Source organism: Alligator mississippiensis, chromosome 12 (genome assembly GCF_030867095.1).
Source record: "Alligator mississippiensis isolate rAllMis1 chromosome 12, rAllMis1, whole genome shotgun sequence".
Taxonomy (NCBI): Eukaryota; Metazoa; Chordata; order Crocodylia; family Alligatoridae; genus Alligator; species Alligator mississippiensis.
This window is the reverse complement of record NC_081835.1, coordinates 60,296,119-60,323,428: the sequence shown is the minus strand read 5'-3', so window position 1 is coordinate 60,323,428 and position 27,310 is coordinate 60,296,119. Positions and strand designations below refer to the sequence as shown.

The 27,310-nt window shown below is 43.9% G+C and overlaps 1 protein-coding gene and 1 long non-coding RNA gene across 4 annotated transcripts in view; one reads left to right on the top strand and one right to left on the bottom strand.

Annotated features, from left to right (window-relative positions):
* The window catches only part of LOC109280268 (uncharacterized), an 88,734-nt gene extending 65,944 nt beyond the window's left edge, over positions 1-22,790 (top strand). Inside the window, exons 4-7 of one of the 2 annotated variants that reach the window (XR_002086512.2) lie at positions 5,385-5,539; positions 14,823-14,979; positions 18,474-18,621; positions 20,575-22,790. This is a non-coding gene — a long non-coding RNA (uncharacterized LOC109280268). The remainder of the gene's footprint in view (positions 1-5,384; positions 5,540-14,822; positions 14,980-18,473; positions 18,622-20,574) is intronic. The other variant, XR_009455930.1, reaches the window with a different exon arrangement.
* CFAP77 (cilia and flagella associated protein 77) overlaps positions 1-24,590 on the bottom strand; it is an 88,361-nt gene extending 63,771 nt beyond the window's left edge. The window contains exon 1 of one of the 2 annotated variants that reach the window (XM_014603718.3): positions 24,482-24,590. In XM_014603718.3, the coding sequence (XP_014459204.3) occupies positions 24,482-24,538 (57 nt within the window). In that variant the 5' untranslated portion in view covers positions 24,539-24,590. Of the gene's footprint in view, positions 1-10,251; positions 10,560-24,481 lie in introns of those variants that run through there. The other variant, XM_019475950.2, reaches the window with a different exon arrangement.
* Between the last annotated feature and the right edge of the window lie 2,720 nt (positions 24,591-27,310).

Below are 27,310 nucleotides of genomic sequence, written 5' to 3'. Positions count from 1 at the left end.
CTGGGGTGGAGGGCAGTCTCTGCCACTTCCCCCCCCAACCCTCAGCCCAGTTCAGGGCTGGAAAGCATGCTGGGATGTTGGGGGACTGTGATTTAACTTGAACCAGGAAGGGGTGTGGGACAGTGATTTAACTTGAATCAGGAAGGGGTGTGGGACAGAATTTCATAAACTGGTTTGACCCAAATCAGTTAAGTCTGATCCTACATTCAACCAGGTTTATCTTAAACCAGTTTCAGCCATTTTAAACTGGTTTATGTGCACTGAATTTGTCTCCCTTCTTGTCAGCACAGAGGCAGAAAAGGATCTTGGAGTCACTATTGATTCCAAGATGAACATGGACCGCCAATGTGGGGACACAGTCAGGAAGGCTAACAGCACCTTGTCATGCATCCATAGATGCATCATGAGCAGGTCCAAAGAGGTTATTCTCCCCCTCTATGCGACACTGGTCAGGCCGCAGCTGGAGTACTGCATCCAGCTCTGGGTGCTGCACTTCAGGAGGGATGTGGACAGCATGGAGAGGGTCCAGAGGAGGGCTGCTCGCATGATCAGGGGGCAGCAGGGCAGGCCCTGTGAGGAGAGACTACGGGACCTGAACTTGTTCAACTTACACAAGAGAAGGCTGAGAGGGGATCTGGTGGCCACCTACAAACTTGCCAAGGGGGCCCAGCAGGCAATGGGAGAGTCCCTGTTCCCCCAAGCACTAGTGGGAGTTACAAGGAATAATGGCCATCAGGAGGCACTACTTCACTGTCAGGGCAGCTAAGAGCTGGAACTAACTTCCTAGGGAGGTGGTGCTTGCCCCTACCCTGGGGGTCTTCAAAAGGAGGCTAGATAATCACCTTGCCGGGGTCATTTGACCCCAGTACTCTTTCCTGCCATGGCAGGGGGTCGGACTTGATGACCTGCTCAGGTCCCTTCTGACCCTACCGACCATGAAACTATGAATTTCTGTTCTGCTACAGGTTTAAACCAGTTTCTGATCACTTAAACCAGCTTATACATAATTTCTGTCCGTAGCCATAAAGACCAACTAAAAAGGTTAGTTTTTGAACACTTATTTGCTGTTGAATAATCTTTCATTTCTAATATGGGATCATTTTCTCATGTCTTTACACCACATCTGATCATTTGTACAATAAATGCTCGTGCTCATTTATTGTACTTTGCGAGGTTTTTCATCTAATATGCAACGAGGCTTGAGGTCTCCTCTCCACATTACTGAGCTGATTATGTTCTCTTGACAAATTCTTAAAAGTTAGCCTATTCTGAAAAGGAGGTAGGTAGGAAAACACATCACTGTTACACAGTAGAGCAAATACAGAGGGAGGAACCTGGATTCTGCTCCAGCTCTTGTAGGACCAACTGGGTTATGCATGTAGGCTCCAGCTGCAATATCTTTATTGCTAGCAAAGCATGACTATGAAAGGGAACAGCTCAATTTCCAGCTTCAACTTCTGGCCATTGGCTCTTGTTGCACCTTTGCCTGTCAGACTGAGGAGGCCTTTATCAAATTCCTGTTCACCACATGTAACTATCTCCTTGAAGGGCTAAACAGATTGAGCTCTTTGAATCTCTCACAATAAGGCATGTTTTCAATTTTTTGACTCAGTCTCATGGCTCTTTGACGTCTCCAATTTTTCAATGTCCTTCTTGAAGTGTAGAAACAAGAACTGGACATGCTGGTTGCACCACTGCCCAATGGAGAGATAACTCGGAGCAAAAAGATTACATTAATGTTCTTTTGTTCGTACATCCCATTGACCCGGCTGGCCACAGCACTGTATTGGGAGCTCATAAGTCAGTTGATCATCCACCATCACCTCAAGTCCTTCAGAGTCGCTGCTTCCCAGGATACACTCCCCCATTCTGTGTGTATAATTTAGTCTTCACTCTTACATGTTGAAACTTATATTTGGCCATATTCAAATGCATTTTTCCTGCTTGCACACAATCTACCAAGTGATCCAATCACTCTGCATCAGTGACACATCCTCTTTACTGATTATTTACCGGTCATGAGGCCTGATATCATCTGCGTGCTTTCTCAGTAATAATTTTGTCTTTTAGTCACTGATTTAAAAAAAAATGTTACAGAGCACAGTACATGCACTTATGCACGTGATTAAGTAGCTATAAACCAACCATTAATGCAGAGCGTTTGAGTTCCAAATTTTTGCATATGTTGCTCATAAGAGTAGACTTCATGCATGGGAATAATCTCATTGAGTGCAGAGGCCCAGTTTATGCATGAGTCCTTGGTGCCTGGGAGGAGATAGATAGATAGTTTCACTAAAAACAACTGACCTAAACTTATGCAAAATCTGGGAGGTTTGATTGAATTTCTAATTCAGCCAAAGTTGCAACTTATGGAACTGAACAACAGGGTGAGGAAGATGTTTGTATTAAACTTCTGTGAACCAAACTGCTGGGTTTTACCAAGATTGACTGCGGGTGAATATGTGCATCGCACAGAAATCCAGGTCCACTTAGTTCAAGTAATGCAAATCTTCCTATTTTTTTCCCTTCTCCTCCCAATTTCCTTATCCCGTTGTGGCTAGAGGCATCAGCTGTGGAGGAAAGTTACAGAAGCGAAGCTAACAAGGAGGGGTTCTGGGACATGCTTAATAGTATTAAAAGGTTAGGGCACTGTGTTTCCATTAAAGAGAATATTAATTGAATTCTTGACATCTTAGCTGAACTGTGACATATTCATGGGATAAATATTGCATTTAATAGAGAACCATGACCTAAGAGCCTCTAAATACCATCAAGCATCAGTACCAATTCTTCAAGCTATATTGTAGGCTCAGCCCTTGGGGTAAGGATGCATGGCAAATAGCCCCCATGAAGCCATGGGAGCAGTACATTAAAACAGGTCTCCAAATGCTTTTATTCCCTTTTCAGTTCAAATTCATAACCTGTTGCCCCCCTCTGCCCCAGTACACATGAATGCATTTTTTGTTGCCAGCATTTATTCCATATAGAAATACATCCTTCAAAAGCCATGTGTTAAGATTTAAAACCCATCAGCTACTGCATGAGAAAGATTTAAAGAAAAATCTTCTCAATCTCTGCCCACCGAACTCAAAAGGAGATTAAAACATTAAAAAGACCAATTAAAAAAAGGAATCGCATGGCAACATTTTCATTAACCCTCCCTGGTTCTTCTTTCTGTCTCATTAGCTATCACAGAGAGAGGAAGGATCATTTTAATTAGCAGTATTGTAAAGCTTTATTTAAGGCAGCCGTCCCTCCTGCTGCTCTCTGGATTACCCTGTCGGCTTATAAATACAATACCAAATCATTACAGCCAAAAACAACATCACTGAAGGGTTTGCAAGAAAGAGGATCCACTATGGTCAATGTTTAGGACTCTTTAACAATGTCCTTTCTCCCTATTCAGGCATAATTCAAGCGTAATATTGGGCTTTATAAAACAACTCAATATCCTCTTACAGAAAAGCTCTTTCTAGTTTGAGACTGCCATGTGTTCACTTTCTTCCCTTTTGTTTTCAAGCCAACGAAAGCACAAAGCCTCAGCTGATAGGATAGACATGCTAGATAGGATCACAGGTTTTCCAAATTTCCAATTTAGAATTACTTGTTAAATTCTCCAATCAAAAGTACTGTCACCCACTAGCAGCTCTGCAGGGAGGGGGAAATGGTGCAGGCTTGTATGGTGTGGTATGACTTTATAAATAGGCTCTTCAGTGCTGGTGGTGGTAACTGTTGGTGGGGGGGCAAGTGGGGGAAATATTTGCATGGATCTTCCGAAACAGGCAATTCCACTTCTCTTATCGCTGCTTGGTGGATCTTACTTTTTCAGAAGAAAAACATCAGGGAGTAGAGTTCATCATGAAATTGGAAGGTACTGATTCCCAAATGTTGAAAAAGTGAGTTGAAATTCAGTATCAGAGCAAATGTCAGCGTAGAAGTCCAGATTCTGGTCTTGGCTACTCTCAGACACTAAAAGCAGTGGTGTTGCATAGATGTAAATGAAAGCAGTGGTGGCCCAAAGACCACTGTTGTTAAGCAAGAGATGAGTCTGAGTCGCTGAGTCTGATCCAGCTTCGGATCCAAACCTAAACATCCGCATGCTCTGAGCAAGTCCCGGTTTAGCATGTTAACTGGATGGATCTGAGCAGTGACATCTAGATCCACATCTACATTTCCCCATTTTTGCTGAATTAGGTCTGTTCCAGCTCAAAGCCATCTCTTATTTTGTTTTGTTTTTTTTACTAACAAACCCAAGGTCTCTCTGGACAGGCTACACTGGCTTGCCTTTTGCATCAAAACCCTGCATATTACAAACCACAAAATATACAAAAGGGGAGCTGCATATAGGCACCATCCCTATCAAGGAAACTCTATTGGACTATTAAGAGCCACGACTCAGACCTGTGCCTGACTTTTCTTAATCTAAATATGGATTATTTCATATACCCGTTAATGTAAACATTGCATTTAATTTGTGCAACACTGGATGAGGAAACCTATTATTCACTTATAGATACTTGAGTAATTTTCCACGCTCCACCATTAGAGTTTTAAACACCAATATCTATCACTTACGGAACGGCTTAGTTTTATTTGTCAGGCCTATCACTTCAGGCAACTGAAGTGTGTTGAAAACTGTAAACATCCTCTTTGTGTTTTGGGGGAAAGTTTTGCAAGGATATCTGCCAGACCTTGAAGCGGTTCTCTGTCTGACACAACAAAACAGGACACAGGACTCCAAAAGCTTAATGTTTAAGACCAGAAAACACAAGGTTCAATTCTGTTCCCATTATAGCTGATACCCAAACTCCTTTTGACTTCAGAAAAAGCATGAATGGATCAATAGTTTGAATGGTGAGTGAGCTGAAAGCAAGCATGCATGAAATACCCAACCCTTTAAAAGGGGATGATTCTAATTACTGTAACAATTAGAAAAACCAATATGGTTAAATCTTACTGAGCCAAATCTTGAGTGTCCCTAAAACCAATTGAGTTTTTTCTATCAAACCTACTGATTGATTTGTCAAGTTCTGTGTGTGTGTGTATGGGTATATATATAAATATATATATATATATATATGCTGCAAGTGTTATGCTCGTCTGAAACCCTTTTAATGTGAATAATTTCATGCCGCTCATCTCCATAAGAATAAATGAGGTTTCATTAGGTATCCATGATGATATCTGTCTATGTAATACTCTTAGAAAAATTGCTAAGCCAATTAAGCTGTGATGGTGAAAATTAAAGACATTGGGGCATTAACACCAGACAGATGCTACTGAAATAACCACCACTAACCTTTAAGTTGCATTTGAGATTCCCATGATGCCTGCCTTTTGTCTCCAGCAAATTGTTGCTGTTGACACTGATTTCTGTATTTCAGGTGCTTTGACTGAAAAGGATTTTCCTTCCAGAAAGAAATGAATTGGGATGGGGAAGGGAAGCATGGCAGACCTGTGCATCCGAGCTTTGACATGCATTTGGACATAGCTCTAGAAAACCTACTCTAATGGCCTAGTGTGACTAGGTATGCCACAGGTAAATAAGCAGTGCCTTCTTTCTGGTTTGATATCCCTTGCCAACCACCACGAGATGCTCTTGAAATGTTTGAAAAAATGATGGCTAGGTTAGGTAAAAGGAAGTACCTTCCTAAAAGGAAGGTAAATGTGTAAGTCCTGTGCATTTCTAGAGGATGATGGCAAGAGAAAATGCACTTGGACATTAATACAGAGCCTGCAAAGTACACTCCACTTAATTAAGTAGGAAGCCAACTTAACTGAGACACTGCCTTAGAGAACACCTTTATTCTTAGGATAGTGACTTGTTTAAATGAGACATTTACCAGAAGCTCTGCTGAACTGGGACACAGTTTAAGTGTCAAGAAGTGCTTAGCAGGTGTAACATCCACTAGTTCAGGGGTGGGCAAAATGCGGCCCGGGGGCTGGATGCAGTCCACCAGGCCATTCTATTTGGCCCACAGGGCCCCTAAAAAATTTAGAAAAATAATATATATCTGACCCTGGCTGCCTATCATGCAGCCCTCGATGGCTTGCCAAAACTTTGTAAGTGGCCCTCTGCCCAAAATAATTGCCCACCCCTGCACTAGTTATTATAGGCTGAAACTGGCTTCACCTTCATGGAACAGAGCAACCTGGCCTTTACCTACTTGTCCTACATGGGGCTGAAAGGAGATAGGTACCACTATATCCCCACTGCGATGTTCCTGGCCACTGGACCATAAGTCTTTTCCCTCACTGTGCCTTGTGTATTGACAAAGCACCCACTACAGTAGAGTGGCGTGGAGCGCTCTGTGTGCAAGTGTTTTGAATAAGTTGCAGGCAGACAAGGTTCTTCGGGTAAATCTGAAATCTTTTATTAAACCAACTCAAATAGTTGGAAAAATTCTTCTTAGCAAGCTTTCGGGTATAAGTACTAGGCCTGTGTGAAGCGGCTAGTATTTGCTTTGGATTCAGCCGATTTGGGGGAGTGTGATTCGATTTGGTGATTTGAATCACTGTCCCGATTCGATTCAGTTGAATCTGATTCAGAGATTCAGTCGAATCTCCGAATCAGCCAAGCCCATCCCCTGCCCCTTTCCCAGCCTGGCAATGGCTGCCCCAGCTCTTGGCACTTGTTTAAAAAAAAAGAAAAAGAAAAAAGCCCCAGCTCACTAGGTGCTGCCAGGTGGGGGGCGATCCTTGCACCCCATGCTGTGTACGGGGCTCTGCCATGAGCCCCCCAACTTCCCCCTTGCTCTCCCAGCCTCCCCACGGGTGGCAGGCAGGGGTCAGGGGGGGTGCTGGCAGAGGTCCCCTCCCCTGCCCCTAGTACTTACCAGCTCTGAGGCAGCTGCTGCTCCCTGCTGCAGCCGCCAGGGACTGCCTGAATCATCAAAGCTCTCTGAATCTTTTCTGAAGGTTCGGACAGCTTTGAATCGATTCAGACCTTTAAATTGGTCCCCTGATTCAATTTGGATTCGGTGGCCAAATCTCCGAATCGGGCCGAATCTCCTCCGAATAGAATCACCACCCAAAGCTTTGCACAGCCCTAATAAGTACCCTTCGTCAGGCTGAGGAAGCATCTGCAGTTGGTGTGTGCTCTTCCTAGATGGAATGAATAGGAAGAGCACACACCAACTGCAGATGCTTCCTCAGCCCGACAAAGGGTACTTATACCCGAACGCTTGCTAAAAAGAATTTTTCCAACTATTTAAGTTGGTCTAATAAAAGATATCTGATTCACCCAAAGAACCTTGTTTGCATATGTCCTTAGACCAACACGGCTACAACCTATACCCCTGAAGAAGTTATCTAACACAGAGATACTGCAAGCCCAAATACTTCCCTTGGATGCATCCAACCAGCAATGCAGACTGCCCAGAAGAGATTCTGTCAAATGAGTTTATTTTTTGTGTCCATTTCTGCTTCTGCTCGTCAACAGGGGCAGAAGCATGTCTTAGAAGTTGCATCTACAAACTAGAATTAATTCCAAGGAACAGGATGGTTCAAGGGGTTGTAGGTAGGTTCCAGGATTGTACATCTCTAGGTTGTTGGCAAAAGCTGGGTTTCCACAAGTTATACCCAAAATGATGACCATCTCTCAATAGCCTGTGTGAATGTGTTTGGTCAGCGAAAAAGGGCAGAATGAGAGAGAACAAGAATTAGATTACTTTCATATTTTCTGTTTTCTGAGACTCTACCCTTTTCCCCAGAAAATGCTTGGTTTCCCAATAAAGTTTAAAAAAATATATAAATATGAATGACTGACTATACGCGTGGCAAGTTATAGGTGTTTAAGTAGTCTGAAAAAGGGGAAAGTTCTAACATAGCAACACGTGATCAATGCGATACTAAATATTGTTCATTTTGCAGTAAGGCATGTACTTGTGTGTCAAGATGCTATAACTGTTTGGGGGGTTTTTTTGGTAAGTGACCTGAAATTTCAACACACACAATGTTTTTCCTTAAAGTCTGATCTTGATCTGTTTCCCAGGGACAAGTGTCCACATCAGACACCTCCCCACAACTTGTTTTAAGTTGCAAGCCCTGGAGAACCGAGTGGATCTCTCAATCTGTACCGCTATTACCTGCAGGCTGATTATCAAAATTAAGGAATATTTGCAGGAGCCATTGGGAAAGACTCTTGCAATGCTTCTGCCTGGAGTAGAGCATTGTAATTTCAAGGGCTGTCGATTCCTGATGTTTACAAGTGCTAAGTACACCTGAAACGGGATGGTGATAATAATAAACCAAATTAATACTCTTAAACATTGAAGTTTGAATACAAAATTATGTAGTTTATATTTATATATACACACAGTAATTTTCCTAAAGTATCTTTCAAAATATTTATAAGGCCTATTTACTTACTCTTACCAAGCCAATGGCTGTTAGCATGTCCACAATCTGCACTAATGAGCTTTGCGCAGAGGAGTTGCATAGAAGATGGAGATGTAATTCTCTGCACAGCTGCTCTTCAGCCACTTCTGTAGTGCAGGGGTGCTCAGATAATAGGGAGATGGATGCCTTAGACTGGAGCAGCTCTTGATTGCAGTTTTACAGGGCATATCTGAGATGCTGTGTTGAGCAGGGATACAACTCTGTAGGCTACACATTTTGGCCCCCTTTTGTCAGGTGGCCCTTCTGTGGTCTGCTTCCTAGCCTGCTCACCTAAGGATCTGTGCTTTGGGCACTTTAGTGCTACTGGGAATGCAGATGTTGTCATCTGGTGCATTTTATATATTGCCATAATACTTGTTTGCTCATTTGTCTCCTTTTACAGTTACTTTCTTCTGATTTTTAAATGTCAAATTGTCAGTTGCCTTTTAAAGCACCAAATATGCAGCTGACTCCTTGAATCTGGGTGCTGGCAAGTTATAGCTCAGCAGCACAAACAGTAGAGCAAATTAAAACAGGGACTAGTATTCTCTGAAGTAGCAGATTTTTTTTGCATAAATTATATAATTAGCCTGCTAAGCCATCATCCATTTTTTTCACACAAATGTTGTTTGCTTTATGATGACTATAACTAAAATGGATAATAACTCTACTGCATTTTTTTAATTGTTATGTACCCAATATTTTTCTGACTCTGCTTTATATTTAGATTAATAACGATGTAATCACCTCATTAGTTTATTTAGATTGTGTCATTTTAGGAAATTGTTGTTTAGATCAGTCTTGTCCTTCCATTCTATCTGCGCCTTCCCTGAATTAAATAATATCTGAGGAAACCAATTAATTGCAACTAGACCGCTGTAATGGGGTCTGCTGTACAATGTGGCAACATCTAATGGAGTTTTAATTTCCCCATGGTGAGTCAATATTTGCTTAAAGAGAGAAGAATGTCACTGCAAACCATTGCCCAAAGTGAGCTTGGTTAGAAAGACTAAACTAGCTGCTTTCAGGTGCAGAGTGACCGGAAAGGGATCGGTGGGCCACTTATTTGGGTGAAATGCAGTAAGAGCCCTATCCTGGGAAATGTCTAGTATTCTGCCAAAGATCTAATTTTTTAATGGTTCTAGTGGAGCTCTCCACAGGAAGAGCTTTGTTTGCATGAAAGTCACCCTGAAGGAAAATTCCTGAGCAATAGGAGATCTTTGAGATGCACAGCGTTCACACTTTTGCTGGTGTGGAAAGTTTCCACGTGGCTCTTCTTCCCTGAAGTCCCATCCTGGGACATGGGCTAGCAGTGACATGACGGATGGAAAGGCTTCCCTGACGGACAGGGGAAGGGATAACAGTACTTGTGGTTGCAACTGAATGTTGGCATAGGGTCACTGGATCAATAATGACATGTCTCCGGTGGTCCTAAACCACTGCGTGCACGTGATACAGCAGGGCTGCTGTTCTTGTAACAGCCCAGCTACGTTAGTGCCTTCAGCTCCAGACCTGGACCCTGGGTCATACCCCCACTTCCCCTGAAATCAGTGCTTTTGTCCAGGTGCAGTGAACATCACTTAAGGCATAATTATGAAGAAGGCCAAGGGAACGCTCCAGTTCCCAGTGAAGGCAACAGAAGGATTGGCATTTACTTCAGTGGTGGCAAGAGCATCATGAAATGGGTGAAGGGGAAAGGGAGGCAGGGAGGGAGTAGTCAACCAGAAAGCAACTGTATTGACAATGTGAGGGTGCAAAATGCTTCTGAAAGAATCAGCTTACTCCACTGGAAAGTACTGGATATCTGGGAGATTCTGTTATTGTAAGTGAAATTAATGTGAAAGAGAAAACATTGGTTTTTGAGAAACTCACCAACAAGGGCACGTAAGTCTGGCTGATTCTCAGGATTGAAAATGGACAAGAAGATTCTTTCCTTCCTGCTTTGTATCTAGCAGTACTCTGCTGTGAGGTATCTGCTGAAACGGCAAACCCCAGAGGGACAGAAGATGGTTCTATTTCGAGGTTGCGACGCACCACCATCCACAGGTCGTGTGGCATTACGTACGGCCTTGTCTTGACTCTTGTGCTCATACGTAGCTCATGCAGAATCTGGTCCTTACCCCTTTATAAGCTGCTTAAAACCCCTGAACATCGGGTCAAATCTGTATCTGACTGATAGAGGCTTGTAAAAAAAAAAAAAATGGTTGTAAGAATTCTTTTTTTTCAACTCGCATTTGTCTTGAGCAAATAGTAATGTGGCTGTCTAACATCTGATTATATACATTCAATAGTGCCTATGGACATAGTCGCACTCCAGGACCGTGTTGTGCCAGGCTCTGTACAAATGCACAAACGACAGCCCTTTCCCCAAGGAGCATGTGTTCAAGCCTAATGCAAGGCATGCAGGTGGGTAGAGACAGACGGGGGAGTACAAAGAAATAATGAGACAATAGAACTTATGACTAACTGCTAGACCTTTTCTTTTAATTGGATTATTCAGAGGTTTTGGGGGGGGGGTTTGTATGAAAGCCAGAAGTTCTAGTTGCAATTCTCCAAGGACCCTAGGGGAGTTAGGTACCCAGATCCCACTGAAATTCAATGGAAGCTCGCACCTAACTCCCTTAGGCACCTTTGGAAATCTCAGCCTACGCTGCTTTTGACTAATGACAGTTTTGCTTGGTGAATGCTGACAAACTTCTGAAGTGCATCTGCCTTTCCTAAGCTTCTGACAGTTTAAAAGATTTGAAACAAAGCTGCGTTGTGATGCAACCAATTTCAGTAGCATCTGATTAGCAAAGAGGGGGGTACAGTTACCTGACAATGTTTTGCAGTTATTTTTTATTGCTAAAGTAAATTGATGGCGTCAAACCATCTTTTAAAATAAATAAATAAATATATATATATGCATAATTTTTTTCAGTATTTTCAGGATCGTGTAGGGAAATAAAGTTTTGCGATTCTTGCTCTCATAATAAGTCTGTCCAAAAATGATGTTGCTCATTCTGTTGAAAGATGGTTTCATTTTCTACTCAAAATTGGTATGAAAAATTTTCCTTGCCAAAGGAACATTGTATACGGAACTTGTCAAATCCTCTCTCCTGACACAAATAAAAGATAACATTGGGTGGCAGCATGTAAAACAGCACTGACAAGACAGCTGGGATGGAAGCAAAGAAACAGATATTTCTCTCTTCTTAAGAAGGGTAGAGAAAAGTTCTATAAGAGTGAATGGTGGCGTGTTACATCCCAAAATACATTATCTAATGATTTAATAAGCCATTTCTGTGCAGGTATTAAGGTATAACATAGGGATTGCGTTTCCAATTAGCAAAACCACAACCAAGTCTCAACTTTTTTCCAGGTACCTGAAAGCTGCCAAGTGTCGAATATGGCTGAATGGAAGGGCTATTCATTGAAAAGTTTATAGTTGCACAATGTAGGCTGTAATTACTAGTTAGAACAGCGTGGAAAATTATTCAAAGTGTGTTTAAAAATAAATAAGGTAAATGATAGCACTTTCATTAGCTCTGTAGTCACACCATGTAAGTGACTTTTTTTCCTATTAAAATTGTTGATTGAAGGCCGTTAGCTGTTTATCAGCTCAAAATTACATTTCTTTTCTCCTAGGGGTTGCCTCTGTTAAAAATCACAACCACTGCCTAGTTAGTAACAAGAAAAGACTCCTAAAACTGCAATTTCGGTGGGGAAAAACACAAGCATGAAACACAGATTGCACCTTCAAATCCCCAAAGGCATCACGCTTCTTTGTTCTGCTAAGAAAAATTAACCTCAATCTCGGCTCAAGGTCCCCCGATTGATTATCATAGTCATTTAAATACTGTAATCTCATTTTCAGCATCAGGGAAAGGGAGCGAAAAGAAGAAAAAAGAGGGAGAGAGAGAGGGAGAGCAAGAGGGGGGGAAAAAAGGGAAAACAGAATAAATTATCTGACAAAAGGAAAAAGGGCCTTTCTGCTTACGGAGCCTATTTCAGATCCTTCCACTTGATTGGAAAAGTTGATGAAGTTTAAATGAAGCAGAATTAGAGGCTCAGGCCACTGAGTATTGACAGGGGCCCATGGAAGAATGTGCAATTCAATAGGCCTGATTTCTGTAGAAAACAGGAGAAAGGACTAAATGGTATAATCTTCAATCAAATCTAACATCGACACTGACAAGGCAGGGTAATGAGATAGGCCAGATCAGGCATGTTGGTTAAAGAAATTAATCCCTCTTGCTGCACCAAGAGTTCAGCTTTGATGCCTATTGTACAGACCCCTGTCCCAGCCTATCTAAATGCTAACTAACTGCGAGTGTGATCCGGGACTGTGCTTTTCATTGCTGGGGCTAATCTGATAACAATTTTATCTCTCTGATTATGGAGGCAGAGACAGAGAAGGAGCCCAGAACAGGGGCTGAGAGTGGAAAGGGAAGGAGAAGACGGGTAAAACGCAAGGCTAGCTCAGGATACACCATTCTCTTGGATGTGTGAGGAAACTTGCATTTCAGGGTGTATTAGCGCTTTAACACACTATAATACATGGTAATTATTGTAGTTACAATTGCCTCCTGGCCAGCTGATTGCTGTCTGGGGGGAATTATGGAAAGGGACAGTAGCGACCGTGAAGGCAATCAGAGCGAGTCGTAGCAAAGCAAACTTAAAGGGATATAGGCAACTCAGAACAATCAAAGACATGCCATTACCATTATTCCAACAATGTATGTTTTTTAAAAGTCCATTTTTTCTGTGTGTTAAATACTATTTGGTTGGCCTTGCTTGCTCCCCCCCCACACACCCCTGCTCTTTTCTTGACAATTACAGGAAGTCAGTGTTTCTCTTACTAATTAATCAAGTTTCACCTGGCAGTTAAAGGATCTTCAACCAGAGACGAGGTCTATTTGTTTAAAAATAATTTCCACAGGTATTTAAAACTCTTTCTACGGAGCCTCAGTTTTGTAAAAAGCTCTTACTGGAAATCGGAAGTGCTGGTCTAAATGGCGTTTGACAGCGGTGCTCGAAAAGGGCTCTTTATTGGAAGGTGTGCTTATAGAAAAGTCACAATGCAGGATACTTTCTTTTTCAAACATTTGAAAGGTTAAGATGACAGAACAACTCCCAGAAGTCCCAGAACTTTTTCTTTTAATCTGCATATAGTGGGTACCCAAGGTGAGAACATCCATTGTGCAAGATGACAAAGGTTTTAGACGCAATAAATGACCATAATGTCCAGCTCTGAGTGAATTGGTGTGGGATTTGTCCACAAGAGAGCGTGACTAACTTGCAGGACACTGAAATAAAAAGCTGTTCTTTAAGACTTTTGTGCTTCCATTGGGTCTGATCTACATTTTGCCATGCTGTACGTGGCAAGAATTATTCCAACTATAGTAAAAGTCTTAAAAACTAAGCAGTGCTCTAAGTCTGCCTTCCAGGGAACAAGAAATGTATCTGGGTTGTTGAGAGGGTTGGGGGGTTTTTTTGTGCCTTCTGCATATTGTAGTTCTTCTAGATGCTGCAACTTCTTCTTTGGCTTATTTACTGTATGCTCAGGCTGCCTAATTCTAGCTTTGCCTGAGAAGCATGGGTGGATGGGCACGGGGGGACTTTTGGTTTCAGAAGATAAAGCTTTTGTGTTCTTCTGAGTTTGGGTTTTTTAGGTTGTTGGTTTTTTTTTTTAATTGGGTCTAAAGTATCCCTTCTCAGGTATATGATTTCATTGTCTTCAAGGAAGGGCTTGTGAATAAGGGGTGCTATCCCATTTTAGCTGAAGCCAGGAGTCAACTTGAAACAGGAAAAGTGAAAAATTGGATGGTTCTGGGCGCTGGGAAATTTTTGCAACATGTTCCCCTCTTCTTTGCAGGGAATCAAACCCTTTGAGTTTTGTGAGGCATTTGGGATTTGAATACATCAGAGAAAACCAAGTGAAAGCTCTTGGCTTGAGAGAGTTTTGGGTCTGCACCAGAAAGGGGCTTATGCTCACTCAACAGCTTTTTAAACCTTCCAAGCAGTCCACCCTGACTTTTGGGCTTATCCTAAAATGTTAAAGTTTTGACATTGCTCCAGTTGTACTGGGGGAAGGGGGTACTCCTTTTCATGCTTGGCTCTCCATGTGACCATTTTGCTCTTCTGCCTATGTTCTGTCCCCCTTTAGCTTAATTTCTCGGAGATTTTCCAGTACTGGAGACTCTCAAAAGGCTGGGCAGGCATTCTCCGCTATGACAGCACAGCCATTAGGCGTAGACTAATGTAACAATCCAATCTAATCATTGTTACTGTGCTGCCTGACTTTAATACTGCAACTTTAAATCAAAGGGCCTTTGAGCCTTTATTTCCATTGTATTAAACACGCAAACATAGAAGAGCTTCAACGGCATCAAGGATTTTTACCTTGCATTGTTTGTGGGTTTATTTGCCTCACCAATTTGCATTGTTTCCGTCACATAAAGGTTAAGAACTCGCTCCTGTTCATTCTTTTACATACCGCTTTCGCGTGAGCAACAGCCGGTTGCACTGACCCCTCCGCCCACTGACCTACAGGGTCCATTTCCAGCTTGAACTCGGAGGTGCCTCTAAATGACTGGGAGGAAAATGCAGTGTTTTCAGGTAGAAAGAGGCTTCATTTTCTTTTCTGAAATGCTGTATTTATTTTGACAGCAGTGGTGTAAGAAGTGGTGCTGAAACACACTGGGACCTTAATTTCTAGTGTGTCAAATAAGTTGTTTTAAATCTTAGATTAGCTGAAACTGAGAAGGAAACCCTTAGAAGTTAGCGAACTTGAGAAATAAAGCTGAGAACTAACCTAATGATTATTCAATTACCCTGCTTTACACTAATGTATTTAGCTAACAGATTACTGAAATGCACTCTATATACTTTTTAGGAACACATTTTAAAAACTCAGCACTGGCCTTTAGAGGCAATAATGTCATAATAATACTTAGCACTCAAAGCACTGTATAAACACTAATTAATCCTCTGTGTCTCTGAGCAATAAGCCCAGAAGGTAGAATGCTTACCTCATGCAGTGAATTTGGGTAAATAGCATCATTAATGTCGAACAAACAAAAACGCTGGGCCAAAGTCTGCTCGCTTTGCTCCCATTTATATCGGTGGGATTACTCATGTGACTAAAACAAACTAAGATCTGGCCCCCAAACCGGTTTTTAAATAGGTATGTAAATTCTGAATAATTGAGGCTGTGCATGAAGTAGGAGAGAGACCAATAATTTAAGCCAGCAAAGCTGAAAACTAAGGGCAGCTACTTAGGGTGCTTAGAGACTCCAGTTCTTTGTGGACAATGATCTTCATTGCACAATCTTTGTCATATGTGGTACCCTTGCTGGCAGCCCACCTAGAGAAGTCACAGACTGAATGAATCACAAAGACCTAAACTAGCATTTTACCTTGATCCCTCTAACTCATGGCTGAGAAATACAAAAATCATACACTGACTGCACATGCCATGCTTGTTTTACGGATCAAGGGATGCTCATAATATCTCTTAATCTGTCCCCTTTCACCCAGGCAGTATATTTGCACCATCTTTTTTCAAGTGCTGTATAATTGCTTACGGAACGTGTTTGTTCAGTTCAGCCGAGATGGTAACTTTTTTCAAAGGAAGCCCTTATTCTAGTAACTTATCCTTCCGTTGCTCTCATGCACGATCCCTTTTCACAGGTATTCCCTGCCAGAGAGAAGGTTCTGGGATCTGGTCTGGGTTATTCTGAGGAGGAGGAGGAGCAATAATCTCCTTAGCACTCAAAGCTTATTGTTTTGTTTTTTTTATCAGTTGCTAGCAATATTGTTGTTAAATTGTTGTAACCATGCCCTTCATACAACTGTGGGAAGGTTACTAAACTGAGTACCACTGTGAAGACATCAGTCCATGAGCATCACAAAGCAGAGGTGCAGTTTTGAATCTTGATGCACTAAAAAAGCAGGGCCTCTTTGGGAGGGTGACTTCTCCTGCCAAGAAAAAACCTGAAAAAAACCAAATGGCCAAAAGGTAAGCAGAGAGTCTTGGCTCTGTGCTACTGGCTCATGCAATGGAAAAGGGAGTTGGTGAGACTAGATTACAGGTCCAGTTTCACCGGGGCACATGGCTATACCTGTGCAGTGAGTCCATAAGAAATGAGAGTGGCTTGGAAAAGGCGTCGAAAATGGTGCAAAATGAGTTTAAAATATTAGATCATTATTCTAATCCTAATAAGGAAGTACCACAAAAAATCCCCAAACAAATTTAAAACAAACCAGTAATGATGTTGAGAGGCAGGTCCACTAACAAAATCTGAAATCCAAGCTAACAAGGATACCACATAATTAACTTACTGGTGTACTAAGACATGGCTTTGATTAGTGCTTTTTATAAGATTAAATAAGCATCCTTTCCCCTACTCCCTCCCTCCCCACCCCCACACAAATCTCTCTCCTTAAACTTAAATCTCCTAGTTTTGCACAGGGTGCACCATAATGTCCTTCCTCAGTTTCTCTCTTTGTGTCATCCTCTTGTTCCTACGGTTCCTGCTTAGGCAAACAATAATAGTACTTTCTGGAATGACCTTCCAAAATGTGGTCTGAAACCAACAACTGTTTAGGGGTACCTGATACTATTAATAATTTAGGCTTTATGAAAGCAAGCAAACAAGCTGGATGATGCATATAGGGAACAGTTCCAGCCTACTTGGCATTTGTATTCTGGGGGGAACCAACAGGAAAGGCTCCAGACTTTTAGACCTGAAAACTGAAGCCTTCTCTGTAGCCACAAACCAGGGACATCATGAGCAGTACCAGGGCAAGCTTTCTGCAGAACATTTCTTAGACAGACTCAGGAGAAGTTGTCTTTTCCCATTTAAAAAAATCATTTGATCTCCTTGGCCTGCTTCATCTCTCTTGCAAGAGCCAATGCAGATGGCATTAATTCTAGTGACACTGAGTGCATCTACACAAGATGCTCAATGCGCAGTAGACTAATTCTACTGCGCATTTGCATGGCACACAAAAACCGTGCTAATGCAGTAATGCACAGTGGAATTAGTCTACTGCATATTAACTTCATAAAAAATCATGTGCCAGCATTACTGCGTGGTAGCACCTCATACTGCGCATTAAGGTAGTACCTATTACAAATACTAAACTGAATGCGCCGTAATTACGGTGTGTTAATGAATACGTAGACTAGACATACCCTCTGTGTCTTGTAATATTTTTTTTCCTCGCTCTCAGACCTCAGCTGCTGGAATTTGTTACTGCCTGAGTTTTTGTAGCTTGTATTTAAAAAGTTTCTAGTTCTCATGGCTACATAGAAAAGCTTGAAAAAGTGAACTTGAAGTGCTACAGCTCCAGAAGGCAAATAAAAAGAACAGCATATTTGTTGCTTTATTATGATGATGATGATGATGATTATTACTATCCTAGCTCCAAAGCCAACCTCATTTTTTTTCAGTGATAGGACTGGCAAAGCTGTGCATTCTTTTGTGCTGTGGATACTGACTTCTGGGACCCTGACTGTCAATTTACAGAGGCCAGCATAGTTTGGTATTTGAAGAGATCTCTGTGAAGGCTAGTAGGCCTTAGCAGGGCAGGGGTTCTGTGTTGGTAACTCAGATCTTCTAGGGCCTTTCTGCCTTCATTTTCTGCAATTCATTATAGTGCTTTCCAAATTATTATCTCCAAATTTATGTACAAGTAGACCAGAAGTGATGGGCTTGGTGATAGAGTGGTTATGGCATCTATAGATATAAGTTTAAGCCCTGCTTTGGACTCAGATAAAGATTGCTCCCAGTCAACCCAGTCGCAAATGACTACCTGGTCACTTGAGCTGGGGAGCCAAAGGCTCACCACCACACTCCCTTGTACACCACTGGCTACAGGAACTGGTGCACCTTTACCAATGATAGCCCAATGGTCCATCAGATGCAGAAGGCCCTTTGACTTGACAATGGCAGTGCAATGGCTTTGGACTGGCCATGTGCCCAGCTCAAAGCCTTGTTCTGTCAAGTGTTAAGCAATTTTAGCCCCCAAAATGAACATGAGGCCATAATGATGTACAATGTAAGATCCCTTCTTGTATGTATAATTCCATTTTATATCCACTGCAGATGAGCTAAAAGTTCCCTGTACCATTAACAAAATGGAAGGAGGCTGTAAATTGAAGCGAGGAAGACTCCAACTAAAAAAATCTACTAGTTTTCACCTTCCCATGATGGGAGCATTCATCTTTCGAGGTGGTGGGGGAAAAAAAACCAGGTGTGTATCACAGCATGCATTGCCAATAGCTTATTATAAAGGCAAACAAAATAGTGCTTAGCAATCTCCTCTGAAATGCAGCAGGAAATCTGAGAGTTGTCAGGGACAGCATGAGTCAGGCTGGTGTGCCAGGAGTCCAGGTTTGTCTCTGTAGTTTTGGTTGGAGGTTAGTATAATGAAGAGTTCCCTGGCTGCCATGTGCATCTTCATACAAGGAGACATCAGCCGTCTCTTAACATATGGACAAGTGGTTCAAGTACTGGGGGTATTCTTGGTTTTATCCTTTACTCTCGCGTATGTGGATGTCATAGGCTCTGTTTTAATATGGAAGAGCACAGTAGCATCGCTGTGACCCTGCTCAGCCATCTCTTCCCAGTGTCTGTCAGGGCTTCCTGAACTGTTTCTTGTCCCTAGCAGATAGGGAGTTCCAGGACCTTCGCATGACTGTAGTTGGAAACCTCACATAGGGCTACAAGAAAATGCATGCTCCTGGCGTGTGCTAGTACACTTGGATCAATCCTGTCTGTGCAGCACCACTTAAAGAGGGATATGACATCTAGTAACCATGACCTCACAACAGTAGAGGACACACATGGGATATCCAATCAGCCAGCTGGAGGAGGGTGCAAAGCCTTGTAGAAAGGCACCTGGAAGCAGCTAAATCACTTTGTAGCAGGGAGGCAACCACACTAACATTACTACAATGTAACCTAGTGCAAAGTGACATTATTATAGAATGGAATAATAATAATAGAATAGAATAATAATTCTCTTATTATAGAATTATTATAGATTCTAACATGAATGAAAACACCACAATAATCTGCAAGTTGCATCGTGCTAGATAGTTGTGTTTTGTCGACGCAGATCTTTTTCCATCTCTGAAGCTCAGTTTATAATAAAGTAAACCCCCTGTGTAGGGCAGCCCTGGGAGCAGGGATATTATCCAGGATGCCAAGAGTATCACCTACTCTGCTTAAACATTGCTCTTGAATCTTCAAGTCCTGCCTATAAAGATACCAGAGGTATAGGCAGAATGCAGTTTTAAAATGTCTTATTAAAAAAAAAAAATCCTTTTAGTTCAGAAATCCCCTCCACTCCGCTGCAGTGACAGTACTGGGCATAAACACAAGGCATAACGCTGGACTCGAACAGACAACTTCCTAGACCAGAAATGAAAACAATATCAACCAAGCACTAGTGACGGACAACTCTCAGCCCAATCCGGTCATCCTTAAAAAGACAAAGCTCCCATAGAAGTCAATATATTATTGTAAAAAGTAACTACAAGTGAATAAATTATAACTAATGCTATCCACTGTAGGATTACCCTTATGTATATTTTAGTAAACATAAAATTAGTCCAGCAGCCTAGTCATTTATACCTATTTCAGTGGAAAATATGTGGATTGATTGTGAAAAGAAGTGTTTTTACCCAATACGCTGTTAGCTACTCCTTAACTTATCTCGACTTTAACTGTTAAACAAATACCTATTTATTGTACCACTTTTCTAATAAAGGAGAAGGTGTTGACTCATTGTTTTGGGGGAAGGGGTGTATAAATAAAATAAACTCATTGTGTGTGTGTGTATATTAGTAGGCAACCATCAATACTTCTGGATCATAGTATATGCATGAGAGGTCACCAAGACCTTTGATGCATATGCCTAGGCAGGAGTATGGAGGAGTGCAGGCTCTCCAGACTATCCATCCCCATGTTAGGCCATTGAGACAGTATCCAAAGACCAGACCAAGTCTAGAGCCTTGATAGCTGTAGTTATAGGACATCCAGGAATCACACCCAGATCTCCCACATGGTAGACAAGAATTCTATCACTGAACCATGACAGTAGATGAGTATATATAATCACATCATATATATATATTTGTGACTTGTATATATATTCATGACCTATTTATGTGTGTTCTAATCAAATGCTTTCAAATTTCAGTTCAGGGAGGCCTCATTGCAATCTGGCCCCACGATTCATTTCGAATAGAAGAAACTATTTTACTGTGTACCTGAAGGATCCACCAAATGAACCGTCTAAAAAGTCTGAGTTGTCCTAAGCTGCTTTTGAGATGAGAACAAAACCAAACCAAAAGGCTGACTTTGCATCGCCACTACAAAATCACCAAGTTGCTCATTTTAAAGCCAATTTGTTTGCTGCCACAAGACCTGAATATTTTTTTTTTTTTTTTTATTTGCCATGTTTAAATTTTGAACATTTAAAGACTAAGTTCTGCATTCTGGCAGGGAAGAGAGGAAATACGAGAGGAACTCAAAGCTTAATTACAGTGAGACAGCCCAAACTATACCATTGTGAATGGCACTACTATCTGTTGTAGTAAAATGAGGAAATGAAGCAGGAGAGACTGCCCCCGCAAGGAGAGAGAAAAAAAACACAGAGTGAATCAAACAGCTTGCTATTTGCCTGAATGCTGCTGACTCAAGAGCGGCTTGGCATTGACTGAGGTAGACCTTGCTTCTCCTCTTCATCCTCTAAGCAGCAGCAATCACAGCCCTACAGTACCGTGGGAGGAACACTAATAGGTCAGCAATTTTTTTTCCCCCAGAAATTGGTTAATCCTTGAAGCTATTCTGCTAGTGCCATCAAGAGGACAAAAGTTGTAATTCAGCTGGCTGCCGGGGGGGGGGGAGGCAATCAGTTATCTTTCATGCCTCAGAAACCAATATCTGTTGACCTTCTGATATGCAGGGCTCTCCAAATTCTTAAAAACAGAGGCAGGAGAAGCCACTTGACTGCTAGAATATGTGTAGGCATCTGTGGTTTCCTTCATCTCTGCATCCACTACTGGGGTGGAGATGGAGCCAGTCTGTGAATTACAGAAAAAGGGAATCCCCAGAAAGAGAGTGATATTTTTTTTAATTATTATTATTTTGCTTGTGTGCATAGGCAGAGCTTTATGGAAGCAAGTGTGGCTGATTGACTCAAGAAAAAGAGGACAGAGAGAAGCTAGGCAGAGTAGTCCCATTCAAAAGACTGAATGTATAATAAGTGTTATCAACTATCAGGTACCAAAGTGATGTATGTGTATACACACATACCTATTTAGTGAGAGATGTTTAGTTTATTAAATGAAATCCAGCTGCCCCAAGTCTCCCTGAAGATTCAAATGGATTATGTCTAGTTGCTGGACTTCTCTTAAATATGACAGAAACCGCAGCCTAGAAAAATATCACACACCGTTGTGTATACTCTAAAATTGGTTGAATTTTAATAAGCAGAAAGGCAAGAGTTTAACTCTACAGACATACTTCAGAGGATGCTGAGCAAGTTTTCCAACACGGCTCTAACTCAGTCCTGATGCATACTACCCCTGTTATCTTAGTCCTGGTCTCAAAAGCAAGCCAGCCTCACTTCGCACTGCCAGCTGGTGTACTGTACATATGCAAGTCTGATGGGATCATCAACTAGAGAAGACCTGACCTCCAAACTGTTCAGACACAGTTTTAGCATGGGCTCGTTTTAATCATGACATGAACTTGGATTTGAAAGGCTGTGCCCTTCTCCAATTCCACCCTCAGCTGCATATCATGGTCACAGGTTCAGCTGACATGGGCAACTGTACTGTCCTGGCAAAAAGTTAATTTAGACCATTATATTTTGTCAAGCAGTTCACCCCCTAACTTTACAACTGGATACAGGGATTCTTTCTTTCTTGCCTTCCCCTGTTGTTTTAGTGTGGCAATGTACTGGCAAACACCTGCTATATCCAGGGCTTGCAGTTCAGTGTTATGCAAGGTTAGTCTATCCCTTATTATTTCCCAGGGGCAAGGAGGCTCAACTAGTTAATATCTGCAAAGTTCTTTGAAAAACACAAGGTTCTGTAGAAAGACAAACTTACTCTATTAGTATTTTTGAACCTTTTTAATGACACGATGCAAAACTGCATAAGAAAGATATAATAGAAAGGGGGTGTCACTGTTGTACACAAAGGGGTCAACCTTTCCTTTATCATTTACCTATTTTCTAATATTTTGTTAATTTTTGTAAGACGTGCGTGGCTCCGGATTAATTTTTAATTTTGATGCCTGTGGTCTCAGTGCCAACCCTGTGCACGCGCACACACAATTATTTTTCCCTGATGGGGATGCTTGCTGTATAATCTTTCAAATGCATTTTTTCTGAATTATCTTAACATAGTGAGGACTTACTTGTTTGTTTGCTATACTTGGTGCTCTTACAATTGCTATGCATAGCATGTAAATCCTGCTGGTGGTTGATATATTAGCAACTCAGCAGTAAATCTATTGGCCCCAATAGGAAGGTTGTTTCAAAGCCCCAAGGACAGGTAACTCCCAGGTATTTCCATGGGTCCCCTCTGCCCAGAGGCTTTGGCTCAAAGGCATTTTGCACCTCAGCTTCAAGCATTTCCTGCTACAAGTGTGGGAGATGCTGCGCTCTAGCGTACAGACATGCACCTGCAGGCACTGCTCCAGGCTTCCATGCCCATCACTGCAGCTCAGTGGCTTTACTGCCTCTAGGGCAGTAACTGGTCCCTTGTGATACTTTCAAGGGTGCCATGCAATATGAGCACTGTTCTGTATGCAAATGTGATTTGCATGACAAACCCAAAGATTTCAAACAGGAATCCATAGTAATAATGGACTGGGATCTCATGGTGACCAGAGGAAACACTACAGGGACACAATGAAGGAAGAGCTCAAGAAAACGGATGCTCACATCAAAAGCTGGGAGGAGCTGGCTGCCAACAGACTCCAGTGGTGCCACAACCTCAAGCAAGTGACAGCTCGTTTCAAAGAAAAGCATCCCGCCCTCAGTGCAAAGACGAGACAGCAGAGGAAAGAAAAGGAGAGGAAGGAAAGCAGATGAATCCCAGCCTGCAGCTGACATTCCCCTGTGGGAAGACCTGCAACTCCTGTGGATGGATCTGCGGCTCGAGGATTGAACTCTTCAGTCGCCTCAAGCCTCATCTATGCACCACGGCCGAGATCAGCCTTGCAGGGCAGGATGGTTGGCCAGGACTGTTGTGCTAAAATGGCCTGAGTTCTCTGTAGGAGGTAAAACCCCCAGCTCTCATGCATTTCTGCAGTCAAAAAAACCCAGTGAGAACTCAGCACCAGCATTTTCTGATGCCCGGTAGACCCGACGCCCTGTAGTTAGCTCTCTGACACTGGGGATTTGAGCCAACCTTCCTGTGGGTGCCTAGAGCTCGCAGAGGGAGCCGTTAGCATACAACCAGCAGTTTACACTCCACACCTAGCAACTCTCTCTCGTACGGCATCCGATCCCAACTTCCAAATCTATGACCCACGCCTGGTAGCATCGCTCACCAGGCGCCTTCCATCTACCCCATCTGGGTGTTTGTAAAGGCTGCCGCTATCACTCCAGGGCTGCGCTGCCCGTGGTGGCCGTAGGGGTGTTGGGGCCCTGGGCAAGAGAGTCACATGAGGCCCTTGGAGGCTTAATCTGGATGACCTATAACCCCCCACCACTGTAGCATGGATCTTTTTAATATTCTTTGGGGGAATTAGAGAAATAGCCATGCGTTCAGATGCAAGTAGAGCCACTTCTTTGCAAAAACTTCAACCCCCCCTCAAAAAACATCTGTTGCAAAACTTTGGGGTGCCGGCGGTCGCCCCTCCCATGGCACAGGGGCTGCCCAGGACACTCCTTGTACATCCAGGTAGGAGCACTAGGGACAGCGGGCACCTGTCCAAGCCCGGGGCATTGCTCCTCGGCCTCTCCAGGTTCAAGACCGAGCTTCCCCTCGTGCCGGGAGGGGGCAGCTGCAAAGGGAAGGGGCTGCACCCTTCCAGGACCCCTCTGCCTCGCAAGGGAAGGGGCTGCCCTGCCCTGCCTTGGGGCTCACCTGGGCCCGGAGCGGGCGGTGCACGGGGCGGCGGGCGCGGGGCGCTGCTGCAGCCATGGCCCGGGGATCCCGGGGGCTCGCGGCTGCCTGCACCTCCTCCCCCCCCCGGAATGTACCACTCCATCCTCCGGGGGGTGGGGAGAGGATTGAGGTTGCCTTCCCCCGGGCAGCCCCACAGCGGGATGAGGGGCAGAGGAGACAGACACACGGGGGCGAGGACCTGTGCCAGGACAGCTGCCCCACCTCCTTGCAAGTGGTGGGGAGGAAACTCCAGGAAGCTGCCCCCCCTCCTTGGGGGAGGATGGTGCAGCCCATTCCCTCCTTCCCCCCTCCCATCTTGGGATGTACCACTCCGCGCCTCCTGGGGGGGAGTAGTGGTCTCCTGCCCCCGGGCAGCCCCACAGCGGGGTGGGGGGAGAGGAGACAGACACGGGGGCGGGGACACACGGCAGGACGGCTGCCAGTGCCCCACCTTGCTGGTGGTGGGGAGGGGGTGACAGTCAGTGAAGACCCCCCCTTCCCCGGAGGAGGATGGTACGGCCCGTTTCCGCGGTAACGCAGGACGCTAACAAGGGGCAGGGGCGGGCGGCCACGTGCGGGCGGAGTAGCACGTGGGCTGCGGCCAGGGGTCGGTGCCTGGTTTCCCACGGGCCCATCGGATGCACCAGGAGCTCCTGGGCTCAGGCCCTTCACAGGACCCTGCAAGGCAGCAGCAGCAGTTCCCAAACTGTGGGTTTTGACCCATATGGGGTGGCAATATCAGTGGATGTTAATGTGCCCCTGAGCTTTCTGTGCCTGCAGCCAGGCCCCACCTGCCCCGGGAGAGAGCCCCTCTGCAGCCCAGGGATGGGACCCATTGTGGGAGGGAGGCTGCACCGAGGGGGTGAGCAGGGGATGCCCTCAGCTTGGCAGCCGTAGCAGTGTGGCGCTTCCTTCCTCCTGCGCCGGGTCCTGCCCACTGGGCCGCAGAGCCCCTGGTGAGAGGGCGGCAAGGCAGGGAGACCCAAGCCTGCAGTGAGTAGCCTGTATCCTCCCCCCGCACCGCTCTGCTATGGCAGTGCTGCCCACAGGGAAGGGATGGAAGCGGGAGCCAGGCTCTGCACTCTGCTCCGGCCACAGCAGCCGCCCGCTGTGGAAGGGGACACGGAGCAGAGCACACCAGCCCTGAAATGTGTTGAGGGAGTCTGTGGATACTGACTAGTAAAACTCTGCCTGGAGTTGTGACAGGAAGAGAGTCCCACACTCGCCCGGGTTCCTCCCAGCCAGAGCCTCCTTCCTGGTCTTGTAGATGGCCATCTTGGCCAGAGCCAGGAGGAGGTTGACCAGGAGGTCCTGGGCCTTGGTGGGGCCACAGATGGGGAGTGCATACCAAAAAAGGTGTGGGGAAAAGTGCAGCCAGGACCTCAGCAGGAGGTTGTGGGGGAGGAGCTGACGGTGTGAGATGGGAGACTGGGCAGGATGGACGGTCCTAGGGTCTGAGCCAGCAATTCTTATGTTCCTATGTGCAAGCTAAACAGTTACAGTTACTATGCAGTTAGCAAGAGCACAATTAAATTACAATGTAAACAGTGAGGTTGCTAGATGCTATGAGCTACAGAGTTTATGCACTTAAGGGATACATAACCCCTGTTTGTTACAACATAAACAACAGGCATTGATTTGGGAGCGGCCTGTAGGCTTATCAGGTATGCATGTAAGAGGAACACAGGGTATATCAAACAATTATCTTTGAGCAAAACAACTCATGGTTCCTCGAGGACATGCTGGTTTGTGCTAAGTCCTATCCCCGCAAAACACATGGTGCTTGATATAAAATCCACTGAATTAAAAGTAAAGATTGTCAGCGAGTGAAGCCCTTTGCAAAAAAAATGAGCAAAAACATTTAAACATGTGCATAAGAACTTTTCTGGATTGGGACCTTAGAAGGATTGCTGCAGAGATAGTTACACATTGCTTCAGTAACAGGTAGAGTGATTATATCCATTATCTATGTCTTCAATGTTGTGGAGGAAGGGAAAAAAATCCAAACTGAGATGTTACAGAAATTCAAACGTTTTCAAAACAAGCACAGCACTCCAGGAATTATGTTAAAACAATAATGCTGATTGATTTATTTATTGCAGAAAACCAAATGCTTTGGGGGGAAAAAAAAACAGAACAATTGCAATGAACTTGCACATTGAACATGCCACTATTTTATTCTAGAATGGAAACAAGGATGTTTCCATGTTCTCCTTTCAAGTCAGGGATTGGAGTAGGGTTGGGGAAGACAACTTCTGGCTGCAGTGGTAGGAGCATTGCCAACAGGTCAAGGGAAGTAATTATTCCCCTCTATTCTGCGCTGATGAGGCCGCATCTGCAGTACTGTGTTCAGTTTTGGGCCCCCCACTAGACAAAGGATGTGGATAAATTGGAAAGAGTCCAGCAGAGGGAAACGAAAACCTTTAGGGGGCTGTGGCACATAAGCAGGAAAACAGCTGAGGGAACTGGGCTTATTTAGACTGCAGAAGAGAAGACCGAGGGGGGATTGAATAGCAGTCTTCAACTCCCTGAAGTGGGGTTCGAAATAAGATGGAGCTGGCAGATGGCAGGACAAGGAGCAATGGGCTCAAGTTGCAGCAAGGGAGGTTTAGTTTGGATGTAAGGAAAACCTCTCTCACTAGGAGGGTGGTGAAGCACTGGGACAGGTTACCCAGAGAGGTGGTGGAGTCCCCATCCTTGAGGGTTTTTAAGACTTGGCTCAACAAAGCCCTGGCTGGGGTGATCTAGTTGGGACTGGTCCTGGTTTAAGCAGGGGGTTGGACTAGATGTGAGCTCCTGAGGTCCCTT